Here is a 12,853-nt window from a genome sequence, read left to right as displayed (position 1 = left end):
TTGTAAAATACTTACTCTGCTATGGTTTAATGATAAAAATGAACCGCTGATGGTTTTTCGAAAAATAGATAGTGGACTTAAGTGAACAGGAATTTCCCGGATTTTTTTTGCAGGATATTAAGGCACAAAAAACGAGTTCAAAGTTGCATAATCTGAGCTTCAATTTAAACGAGCATTAGCAAGAAAAATAAGATGGCATGCAAACCAATCTGTCTGGTCAAAGGTTGCTGCTGGTCTCAAGAAGCTTAAATCTAGCAACCTTGAATAAGTTTTTTGTACCTCAATGTCCTTTAAAAAAATCTGGGAAAATCCCTGTGAACTATCTACTTTTTAAAACTTCAATAGTTAAAAATTACTGAATAAGCTCGTCATGAGCCTTTCTGGAATTACAGTGAGATCCCTTTTCCTGTGGAGACTCTCATTTTGAAAAAATAATTTTGGTGGGAAAAAGTCAAATTTATGTAAAACTTAACTGAACAAAGACCTTGCAAAAAGGCGGATGCTCTCCTTTCTTTGGATTGATTTTCACACCATTACCTGTAACTCGCAGGGGCAAAATATATGGTGCTTTCATTGAAGACGTAAGAAAAAGCATTGAAATTACAGCAAAAATTCACCGTTTGGTTCACAGATAATTGAGTAATTGCAACAAGCAAGTTTAAAAGAGGGTAGTGCACCGGAACACTTCTTTACTTCTTTTCGAAAAAGTGCATCTTTTTGAAAAAGTGTAAGTTATTTAAAGAAAATGGCACGAATGCGCGAGTTGTAAGAAGATTTTAAAGTAAAGTTGGCATGGTTTGTTTCGAAATTCAAACTTGAACTCACTGTGGTGGAACTTGGCAGATAAAACAAGAGAGCATCACGATGTTGAGAGCTGATTGCATAGGTGAGGACGATTGTGTTGGTGATGCTTGATTCTAGAAGATCCGGTTGGTAGGATCGGATACATGACCCTCGTTCTCCTTTGCTTGTCAATGACAGACGAATCTGGAGAGCAATGATCAAAAAGAAAAAGTCAATTTTTGCGTGGAAAAAAATCTTGAAAAAACTTGTTAATTTTTACTTTTTTAACTTAAAATTTGTTGATTTGTTGTGCATAAAGTACCACCTCACATTCTTTCGAGTCTTTTGTTGTTTTATTAAAATGACTTTCTTAATATTTTTGCAAGCATTTTTTGTGTAAGGTGCGGTGCATTTTGCTCAATAGGGTGTTTTTAAACTGAATGAAACGATGTGAAAATGATCTAAATCAGAGACAACTAAGTGCGCAGGATTTGCATGCAACACAGTGCCTTTCAATCCAAGTTGTTTTGTTGTTTCCAAGTTGTTGTCAGTTGGTTCCTTCCACTATCAATACATTAATTGTTTTTCATTCCAAATCAATGTAAACGAGTTTTTAGTTAGACAAAATTATGACAGCAACTTTCTTTTCATATATCTTTCCATGTAACTTTCATGGAAATTCTATGTAAAAAAAAGAAATTGCATTTAATGACGCATTCTTTCGATTCTTTCTTTTCAGGTAGGAAGTACTTACACCGTCTGCTATATGCCGAGCTTGAGTAATCTTCATTTTCACAGCATCTAATTTCTCCAGTAGGGTGCTGTTCCAAAGTGTGAATTTTTCGTTTCTTTTTGCCTCAGCTAGCTGCATGATGGCAAGCTGCTCTTGCACTCTTTTGCTCACAGAATGCACGTCTGTTACTAAGTAAGCAAACAAAAAAATAAATAAAAATGGTTTTGATAAAAAGTTGCTATGTGCAAGGAATAAAAGTACTTTATGGGTGGTATAATTAGAACTAGGAGCTCCTGCCTAGGTTGTTTTTTCTGTACTAAAAAAAAGAAAATTATACCTAAAAAACATATAAAATTTATTCCACTACTTAACCTGTTTTTGGCTAAAACATCATAATAATCGGCGGTTTATGAGGAGCGTTTTCATTGGGCTGCTGTGCATCAGAGGCGCTGTCTTCCCGTCCTCTAAGGGATTAACTGCAGCCTGGTTTGTACTTTTTCAAATTCTAATTTTGTTTTAGGGAAAATGACCCTTCACACTCACAGGCAGAAATCTTTTTTAAATACGAGGGAAGGCACCCAAAACCAAGTTTGCTTAAGATTCTAAACTCATTACTGCAATGTATTAAACATAAATTTTACTCAAAAAATTCTTACGTTACACCGCCTGTCTTGTTCAAAAGAGGGTCACTAGTATCATTCCTATTAGCTATACCATGCACACATGGAAACATAGATCACAAAATCAACACAGGGGATTTTTCATGTTTCAGTGTGTTTATCCCCCCCCCCCCCCCCCCCGTTTTTTTCCTTGACACTATTATAATTTTGAATTAGTACATAGCAAGCATTGTCTTCTCACAACTTACTTTTGTCTTCCGCTGCTTGTAAACTTAGCTCTCCTTCGTCATCCAGCTTCTTTAGTTGGGGTCTTAAATTTATTGCTGCATCGCTGCTGATGACTGTTGCATTATCATAAATTTCGTTTGCGACTTGAATGATGTCTTCGGCTCGAAGCAATGTTTCTTCTAGTTTTGATGCTACAGGAAAAATAGATGTTGCATCAGATACCATCAACTGTTTTTAGTGATTTAACTTTAAAATTGCAGAAATATTACTTCAATTTTTGAAAGCGACCAAACTCAGGCCGCTTTCCCTGATTTTTTACAAAATATATAACATCAAAAGTGCCTTTATCTTTGACAGAGCTCGGTTGGTTTGTATTTTCCTAATTACAAATCCTGTCTTCATATCCACCCCAGGCTTGTATGAGTATGCAGGAAACAAATTTTAACTTTGATAGAGCAATTCAGGCCATTTTTTACAATCACCCACAACCATTCATTTTTTCTTTCTTACTATTGAATTTGAAAAATATCAAAGTTCATCCTATAACCCTCTGCGTTTTTCATGGTTTCTCCTAGTTGACTTATGTTCCTGTGTTTTGATCTAAACTAGAACTAGATATTAGAAATGGTTTACGGTGAAAATTTGCTTTGTTACTCATCTACACAAAAAAATGTAGTTATTTAGTTGAAGTTTAGAGACATGTCATTGACAAGTATCTACAGTATTAGTAAAAACAATAATTTTTTTTTTATCCATTATAAACAAAAGATTAGCCAAGTAATTTTTCCTGAAATGAGAAAATCTGCTACTTTTATAGGGTTATAGGACAAATAAGGAGGGTATAGAGAGAATCCTTGGGTTTTATTTCAAAAAAATGTTTCCTTGACCAGAAATTGGAGGAATGTACCTTCGTCGTTGGAAACTTCTTGTAACTGTTTGGCAATGCTGTTATCATCTTTGGCTGCTTTCTTAACATTATTCCTCAAGGACTCGACTGCACGTAGATGCGCTTTGAATTGCGCATGCAGTTCCTGAACACGCGCATCTTGGAGCTCGGCACGGGTTTTTATCTGCCTTGATTCCTCTTCCGCTGCTTTTGCTTTCTCCAAGAGTGATTCTTCTTTGCGTTCTGGCAGAACCTATGCAAAAGAAAAGAAAAGAAAAAGAAAGAAAGAAAGAAAAAAAAAAATGGTAAAAGAGGGCAGTCTTCATTAGCAAGATAAGTGGGAGTGTACTTAAAACTAAATTTTATAATAAACAAGATCAGCTAAGCATTTTTGTGGAACTGGGATACGACACACAATTTTAGTTGAAAGACAATAACACCCTGGGTATAATCTCCTGCCGTATTGCACAATATTTTAAGTGATTTTTTGTTTAAGTGATGCAATTTTGCTAGTTTTATTCACTGTGCAAGGTAAAAGGTTGATAAGTTGATTTTGCTTAATTGTTTTCAGGGTCATTTCAAAATAATTTGAACTAACATATAAAAATACAAATGTTCTTATTCATAGTAATCTAACTTCCATTTAATTATTGATTATCTTTGTCAATATATCAGTCAGAAGTTCCAAACTTCCAAACTTCTTGTAGTAAAGTCATTTTGCTTGAACGATTTTGGAGAGAAAAAATATAACATTTTCCTCTAAGTAGGGCCTTCTTTAGTGGCCCAATAAAAAACCAAATTCATCGCTAACAAAGCACTATATATTCATCAAAATGCCTTGTGAAGATAGTACTACGCTACATAAATAGGAAATGAAACTTGAGTAAGAAATGATTAAATTTAAAGCAGACTCACTTGATTAAAAGCCTCCGTGGCAGCTAAGCTGGCATTGACAGCCGCCTCTCGAGCGCTTTTCAAAGCATCGATGATACTTTGATAAGCTTTGCTTGCGCGTAATGCATAGTCCGACTTTTGCCGCGTGAACTGGAAAAGACTGTTGGAAATTCAAAGATACACTTCAACATCGGATCAAATGGATAAAAATTGATAGAATAAGTGTAATTTGTGACTTCTGTTGTAAAACCCTATCAATAGAAAGTATTCATGAAGGAATACAAAGCAATTGGTTTAAAAAAAAGGAAAATATTAAAAAGACCTAAAGGTTGTAAAATAAATTTGAAAAAGACATTGAAGTACGGCTTTTAATTTCAGATCTCCAAGACTCAAAGCTCCGTTTTTACCATTTAAATTTTTTACTTCAAATAACTCATCATATTTTTTTAACAAAAGAACATCCAGAGCGTCCAGAAAAATGTTCTAAAACAAATCTGAAGTGCTCTTCAAAGAGTTCAAACCATGCTCAAGGAAATGCTCTAGGAAAAGCATTTCCTTGAGCATTCATACAATTTTTTGGCTAATTTTCTTTCAAAATGACAAAATATCTAAGATAGTTTTGAAACTTTGTAAAACAATTCCTCTTGTCTTATATAGACCTATATCTAAGAAAAACACTCAATTTTTATCAATCCACTGTTTTAATCAAAGGCTATGCTATATTCTTCTTAAAAAAAATAAAAAAAAAGTTTGATACCTTTGCAAAAATCTGTAATCTATATTGATACAATCAATGAGTTTGTACAATAGGATGAAAAAACATCAGAGCGCAGAGACCTAGAAACTTACTCATCATAACTGCGAGCTGATTCTAGTAAACCATCTGCGTGTTTTTGGGCGGGAATAACGTAGACCTCTTTGTAAAGTGGATTCAGATTTGACAGACTGGCTTCTTTCTCCGATGCTTGTCTCGTAAGATTCTTCAGATACTCTCCGACATCTTTCAATTCCTGTTTTAGAATTATTTTAAAGCAAACATTACTTTTCCTGTTGAAAGTTGAGAGGGTGCCTTCACTGAAAAAATTACTATACGTGATTTTCCAAAATGAAAATTCTTTGGGAATTTTTCGAACCATTTCAATAAATTTGATGAAAAAAGTTTGCAAAAATGTAATGATTGATGTGATCAAAAAATTTGATACGTTTATTATGAAATTTTGGCCCACTGTTCAAGAAAATTTGGTGAATTTTCCAATAATATTTGGCAAATCTTTTGTAAAATTGTGCATTTTACACAAAAAAAATCATACGACATTGACAATCGTTTTGATACATGACCAGATGTTTTCCTTAAACAGCATTTTGATAAATTGGTAACTTTTAATAACTTTAATCTACCTTGATCAAATTGAGCAAAATTACAAACAAGATGAAGTGTAACAAAATATTTGATCTTGATACAAAGTAAAATTCAACATTAATGTAAATCCCGAGCTTGTGAAGGAATTGATGAACAATATTAACAGAAGAATAAACAAGAGAAGAGATGACAAACAAAAGAGAACATTTTGGTTAGTCAATTTTATAAAAAAAAAAATTATGTCACATCTTGCCTTGGCAAAAACTACTACTACTACTACTACTACTACTACTACTACTACTACTACTACTACTACTACAACTACTACTACTAGCGTACTACTGCTAGTCTCGATACTACTAAAATAGTGGCACACATAAGATATACAACTAACCTCAACGTTTGATTGAAATTCCTCAAAACGATTTTCAATCACATCCATTTGTTGTAGAGTTGTATTCAAAGTCTCATCAGTTTCGCTTTCGATGGAGACGATTTCATTTGAAACTTCGTCCAGCCGCAATGCTACCTCTTTGTTACTTTCCGTTGTGTGCCTAACCTGAACACAAAAATAAATGTATGAAAAATGAAACAGAAGTCAAGTACTTGCATACTTAAAACCCATATCATTTAGGAGCCAAAAGAACTTAATTGCATTGTGATGCAGTTGTTGCCTACAGAATTTTCGTAGAAAAAATTTCTGACCACGATTTTGTTTTGACCCTTTGGGCCAATTTTACAAATTCGATAGAGATACTGCTAATAGGTCGCTCTTACAGCGCTTCTGTGCGCTTTACGACACCCAGCCTCCACTAACAGCGATCTGGCCAGAGCTCCTCCGGCAAATCGCACCTCCTCATTTCCTGCCTTATTCCCTCAATCCACGATTTGGCACCTGGGACGATGCTAAAAGCTGATCATGGCACAAGGATTAAGTTACAATTCAGTATAGAACCATTAATATGTTATGAAATTATCTTTATTTATTTATTAATAGTAAATATGATCCAGGCAGTTCATAAATGTGACCACCCACAGGAAAAGAAACTTTGATGCAGTGAGGTAAAATTTTCAGATGAGCAATTCTTGTCAAGTGGAGTTGAAAAATTGGGTTTTCAGATTTTGAAAAAAATGTTCTCCCATATCCTGAAAACTGAAATACATATAAGCGGTTTAATTGGTTTTTTTTTTTTTTTTTTTTTTTTTTTTTTTTTTTTTTTTTCTTTTACCGAGTGAAATTGCACTGGAATCAGACAATTTGGTGCCCTGAATAAGGTAAATTAGAATTTTAAACAGTCTTTTTTTTTTTTTTTTTTTTTTAAAAACAATGTTTTTTGAACCCTAAACTTCAAACCACTGTAATTTGGTTACACAGATTGAAGTATTCTTGCATCAAATACTGGTGCATGATTATAGTAATAATTTATTTTGTGTCTGATTAAAATGTCATAAAATTTGTATGCTTTTGAAAAATGTCAAAAGAATAAAGACGCACCTTTTCTAAATTGCCCATTATGTTGAGAACATTTTTGTCCAGATCTCTGATTTTTTCAAGGACTGTATCCAGCCTCTTTTGAAGGTTATCCAAATCGTTATGATTACTCGACTCTTCAACATCATCAAGTAGTGCTTTGCAACCCCTTGGAGGAATGAAAATGAAAAATAAAAACAAAAAATGAAATTCAAGAGAGTACAGTATTCCACAATAAATCAAAAAGAACCTCTCTTCAATTCTACTTCAGGAAATGAGCTATAATACTGGCAATGAAATCATATTCTTGAATTTTATGTTGATTTTTTACTTGTCAGAACAGATGAAAGTGAAAGATCTGGGAAAAAGGGGGAAAAATTAAATGAGATGATTAAGTTGCAGCCTTGAGAGGATATTCTTCTGCACAAAAAAAAAAAAACACCTAAGTCCAAAAATTGACCCTTTGAAACCATTTCAAAGTTGAAGATGGATAAATTGAAACCCGAATTAGAGGTAAACACAAATAAAGTTTGACAGCTAGCAAAATGCTTATTTCAAAATGTTAAAATATCACTAACGATGCAAACATTAGTATCATGTATTTTATACAAGATTAGTTTTTTTTGCTGTGCCAACAAGTTTTAACTTACTTTAGGGGTACTAAAGTAGGGGGTTAAACTTTACTTTAAGGGTTATACGCCTTACTCCATGACAAGTACTAGTGTCTTTTCACGAGGGCTTTAACGTGTTCTTCTCATGTTCTTCTTCGCAAGAGAGTTTATGCATGCTTTGATGGCAAATTTTCTTCCATAAAGAAGAAAAGAAAATCGGTAGAATTCAAAGAATGGAATTTCAAAGCACCTACAGTGCTTTCATACGTTGCTAGGCTTCAGAAAGTGTCTCTATCAATCTAAAAGAATTCAAAGGCTAGATAATCGTGATTTTTGACCTAAAATCAAGGTCTGAATTCAGAAAAAATTTCCAAATTAATAACTCATGAATGGAAACCAGGTATCTCCTTTTGCAGTGATGGAGAATGTATACAATATTGGTGAAACCTGAAGGAAAATTGGATATTTTGAATTTTTACTCTCCATTTCTCATTTAATCAGCGACTGAGGGGACAACTCAGATTTGAAGAGAAAAAAACCAGGAATTGCGTTAATGGAGGAAAAAAGAAAAATTGACGGGAAAAAAAATCTATACTCACTCGGAGACATTGATGACATTGATTGTGATTGGTTCAAAATCGAAATCTCTGATTTGATTGAACAGCAATTTTGCTTCGGACAGGGCAGCTCCGGTATTTACATCCTCACTTTCTTCAGTTTTTCCATAGCTTTTCAATGAATAAACGATTTCTGAAGGAAGAAACGGAGACTATTTATTTAGAGCTTTCAATCCGATGCAAATTGAAGAAATGAATTTTATTATTTTATTTTTCAATGAACGCACACTTTTTAGTTTGCAAATTCTGCAAGAAATTGGAGACATCTACAAGGCGTTTACAGTGACAATAAACTTACTGCAATAAGGAAAAACACTAATTTTGATGATATTTAGACAAGCCAAAAAAAAAAAAAAAAAAAAGCATATATTACCGCTTCCAGAGAGTGCATTTAGCAACTTTCATCAAGCAGAGTTCAAGAATTATTGTCTTACCAAAAATTTCACGTTCTAGGATTTTCGCAGCTAGCAATTCTGTCTCAGCATCTGTTCGGAGAAGATAAGCATCCGTGGAAGCATTCAAACTGTTTTTCTCTATCTTTTTCACCTGAAAAAATACGTAAAAAGACTAAATAACTAAAACTGGGCAACATCAAAGCAGGTTTTAACCACATAAAAACGAAAATTAGGCAATGCATTACACTACTGCATTACAGGCATTCCAAACTTAAATAAACCAGAACATAAAACTATTTTTATTTTTTCCTAGGGTGCAAGCTCTATAATAAAAGGGAAAAATCATGTACCATTTATGAACACAAAATTTGAGAAAATCATGTTTTATCAAATACATCTGAGTAGGTAACTAACAGTAAAATGGCCATGTTTGTTGCCCATCGTGGGTTGCAAAATTTGCAGCATTTTTTAACATGCTTTCTTTAAATAATGGCTTCGAAAAGGACACGATTTCAACGGAACAACTGAAAGTCATTGTATTAAGTTTCTTCAGTATAATAACTTGCAGTCTGAACTGAACAAGGTGAAATTCATTCTTGAAATTTTTTTTTTCAAGAGGCTGGAACAGTATAAAATTAGAGAAATAAGTGCCTTAATGATTTTCACAGTTCATGCCTTTGAAGTGACTCAATGCAAATAAGAAATACCTTAGTGAGAGCATGCTTGGATTTCTTCTTGATAACATCATCGATGTCCTCCAAGAGTAAATTCAGCTTGCGATTGGTGCTGGAGAAAACTTGTGCTACGCTTTCGAGTTCCGTCAGGTTTGATTCGAACACCATGAGCCTTGGCCAAGGAGCAGCGATTGTGCCATCAGAGACGGTGATGGATGCTTCTCTGAGAGTGCCTTCCAGATCTTCCAATTTGTCCAACAATAAATCAGTGCAGCCATCTTCGCAAGCTGTTTCAAGGTAAAAAGAAATACAAAGTTACAGGGGAAAAAAACAAACTTCAAAATCAAAAAATAAATTGGTAAAAATGACCCGTTAATGGCATATTAACTTAAAAATGGAGATTATACACTTACACAGCAATGAACTTACTTGAGGTGCACAATAAGAAAGCAACATCAATTTGAAGATCCTTTTACAAATTATCTTTCACCCAGAGTGACAAAAATGAAAGTTTTAACCTTTCTATGAAAACACATAGGAATTGCTCTTGGGCAGTTTTGATTCTCAAATAATTTTATGCAGTTTTACATGGATATTACTGGCTCTATCATACTCGATTCTAGCCCCTAAATGTTGTTTGATCAGTGTGCTCTAAACATGGAGAATAACCGCGTAAAATATATTTTCATTTCCATAAAATTATCACAAAATTTCAAGAGTGTAAAACTGTGAGAGGTATACGGAATTAAAGTTAAAAGGAACCTCGCTTTTTCGCAGTTTCCGCACGGATAAATTGCACAAAATCAGCAATGATAAAGTGACAATTTCGCAGCAATTTCTTCGAAGATATCACCCCAAAAATCATAACGTATGGTTTGAGCAAGGATTTAATGGCGACTTTGCGACAGCAAGGGCAATGTAAAGCAACTTTTGTTTCTGATAGTACATTTTCATCCGTTTTATCAGAATTATTTACTTATCAACTCACACCTTATTGCAAACATTCCAACTTGGAAATCTGCGCGGTCAGGTAGAATGAATGGATCCGATATTGTGCAATGTGTTATAAAAAAAAGCTCATTATCTGTAAGAAAATGAGTAGTAAAAATAAAACATTAAAGACACTTGACAGGGATTTACCTACACATCCTTTGTTTGAGAGGGTATGGCGAGGTGGACAAACGGAACAGTCCCTTCCGGTTATGCCCAGTTTACAGTTGCACTGGCCGCTCAACTCATGACATTCATCGCTCACACTCCCGTGAGGGTTGCACTCGCACATCCTACATGATCCGTTTATCTTCTGCGGAAACCCAAACCACCCGTAACTGCACCTGTAATAGCAGTTCATGAATGAATTAAAAATGAAAGCACATTTTCAGGAAAAAGAAAAATTGTTAAAGGCAAAAAAATATATCAATAAAAAGAGAGACAACAACTCAGTATGAGTAAGAGGTTTCATACTGTTTTACCATTTTTGGTTGCTCTTCTTGCGCAATGCAACTACCCACAAGGAAAAAAGATATCAGCACTGAGAAACTAAAAATTAAGATATTGGTGCTGCTGGTTAGAGCATTGTTCCATAAATTTTGTGCTGCAAATAACGCAAGAAGTATCAAACAAAATGGAGTTCATGGCACTTTGAAATTTACAATTCAAGAAACATAGATCTGAGGAAAGACGATCTTAACTTTTAATCTATGGTGGTTTAGTTTCAAAGTTGTCACATTAAACTACAAATTAAAGCTTTATGAAAAAAAAAGCTTTCGTCAGCAATGCAAAAAGTTCTTCAAAGCAATAACTGGCCGCAGTCAGCCTTAAAATTAGTTCACTTTACGAGAAGGTCATACGAACAAATTATGTCAAACAATTTTGATAGTGAGTGCAGTAAGTGTGCTATATCTCTAAAAAAGAGGAAAATCACGTGTACTATGGAAAATTTCAGGGCGTAATGTAACATAGTTTCTCTGTGAACGGAAAAAAAAGTCAGGTTTTTTTTTTGTGAAAGGAAAAAAAAAAGGGACGTCGGGAGCCAAGCAGCTTAGAATGAAGTTACGCTACTTTAAATTCGTGCAGTTTTTGTCTCAAGTGAGACAAAAGATACTTACCTATCACACACTTTGCCGGTGTAGCCAGGTTTGCATGTGCAAATGGTTTCTTGACCAGGAAAAACTTGACAGCTCTGAGCAAAATTACGATCGGTATAAGGGCAAGGGCACGGTTTGCATGGACCCAAGATTGGGTCGCCGTAATATCCTTCGGCACAATACTCGCAATTCTCTCCACCTGTGTTCTCAGAACAATTCTGCAGAGAAAAACATATTGGTATTGAAATTGTAGAGGAACATACATTTTTGGGGTAAAGGACTTTATGGTAAAAAAAATTCTTGCTAATTTCCAGAAGGGTCTTTTCTTAGGGAATATTTTGTCAACAAGAGACTAGTCATAGGATAAGAGGCCTTAGCATTATTCCACAGAGGCAAAATCTTTTGTGAACCGGTTTCTATGAGGTTAGGTAAAAAAATCGGATTTTGAGATCCAAGGAAAACTCACTCTAGTCTAGTGCTCTAAACCCTGAGTTTTAAGCAGTTTAAGTCACTTTTGAGCCAAGGTCAAAGAAAAGACATAAAATCGTATTAAAACATAGCTATTTTGAACTTGAACACTGCAGATTAGAATTTTAAACAGCTTTTTCTGTTTAAAAATTTTCTTGAACTGCAAACCACCATAACCTCAGTTTGGATTGAAATTTGTCACTGTTCTTTCCCTAAAATGTTCTTAGAATACTTATCTATGCTTAAATTCTAAAAACTCAAATTTGAGCTCAACTTGTAGATTAAAATCTCCTTTCCCAACGATGGCTACATATTGATGGCTGGACGCAAAAATGTGTATCTTCCAGTACGACTTTGTAAATTGCCACTCAAATATAATATTTTTCAAAGGAAACCAATGAGTAGATTTTCAAAAAAATGTCTGTGAATTTTCTTCATTCATTCAAAATATGGAAGGAAAATTTCAAGGAGGCATTTTGGCCAGTGTTTTTTCAAAAAAATGAAACATAATCAAAGACATTGAAACATTTCAATAGATGCATATAAACGCATTACAATGGATGCATTTTTTTTTACTTTAGCCATTGGTATGTGGATTGAAGAATAGTATCACTTCTCTTCCCGCTCTAGACAATATATGCTAAGTCTATGAAAATTTTGTCAGGCTGGTGGTTAGTAAAAGTAGAGGATTTTAAAAACATTTGTGCAAGAAGGATTATCTTTGACATTACTTAGAATGTGGCATATTTGGTCAAAAAGTTCCAGAAAAAAAGAAAGTAAAAAATTGCTGTGTTACTCAACTTTCCAGCCAGCAGAATTGAGTTAAGATTGTAACATTTCAAAACTACTTGCGTCAAGCAAATGAAAAAATACAACCGCGTTAGTAAGCTTTTTCATTTTCAAGGTTAGGTCAACCATTATGCTACTTTGTCTACAGTTTATTTGCGCAACTTTTCAGGCTTCTTGGAGCCTGTTTTGTAGCATAAATATATGCAAATATGATAAACCAAAATAACAAGCTCCTTA

At 34.1% G+C, this 12,853-nt stretch overlaps 1 protein-coding gene across 2 annotated transcripts in view; it reads right to left on the bottom strand.

The window, feature by feature from the left end:
* Positions 1-12,853, bottom strand: part of wb (wing blister) — a 104,845-nt gene that overhangs the window by 17,933 nt on the left and 74,059 nt on the right. For both annotated transcript variants that reach the window (XM_072302894.1, XM_072302895.1), the window contains 13 exons: positions 11,381-11,577; positions 10,413-10,606; positions 9,306-9,559; positions 8,638-8,749; positions 8,186-8,336; positions 7,000-7,144; positions 5,899-6,063; positions 4,994-5,154; positions 4,166-4,304; positions 3,272-3,503; positions 2,385-2,555; positions 1,538-1,704; positions 826-987 (listed from right to left, as the gene is read on the bottom strand). In XM_072302894.1, the coding sequence (XP_072158995.1) occupies positions 826-987; positions 1,538-1,704; positions 2,385-2,555; positions 3,272-3,503; positions 4,166-4,304; positions 4,994-5,154; positions 5,899-6,063; positions 7,000-7,144; positions 8,186-8,336; positions 8,638-8,749; positions 9,306-9,559; positions 10,413-10,606; positions 11,381-11,577 (2,250 nt within the window). The remainder of the gene's footprint in view (positions 1-825; positions 988-1,537; positions 1,705-2,384; positions 2,556-3,271; positions 3,504-4,165; positions 4,305-4,993; positions 5,155-5,898; positions 6,064-6,999; positions 7,145-8,185; positions 8,337-8,637; positions 8,750-9,305; positions 9,560-10,412; positions 10,607-11,380; positions 11,578-12,853) is intronic.

The sequence above is a fragment of the Bemisia tabaci genome, chromosome 7 (genome assembly GCF_918797505.1).
Source record: "Bemisia tabaci chromosome 7, PGI_BMITA_v3".
Taxonomy (NCBI): domain Eukaryota; kingdom Metazoa; phylum Arthropoda; class Insecta; order Hemiptera; family Aleyrodidae; genus Bemisia; species Bemisia tabaci.
The sequence above is the reverse complement of the archived record's forward strand: the minus strand, read 5'-3'. Positions and strand labels throughout refer to the sequence as shown.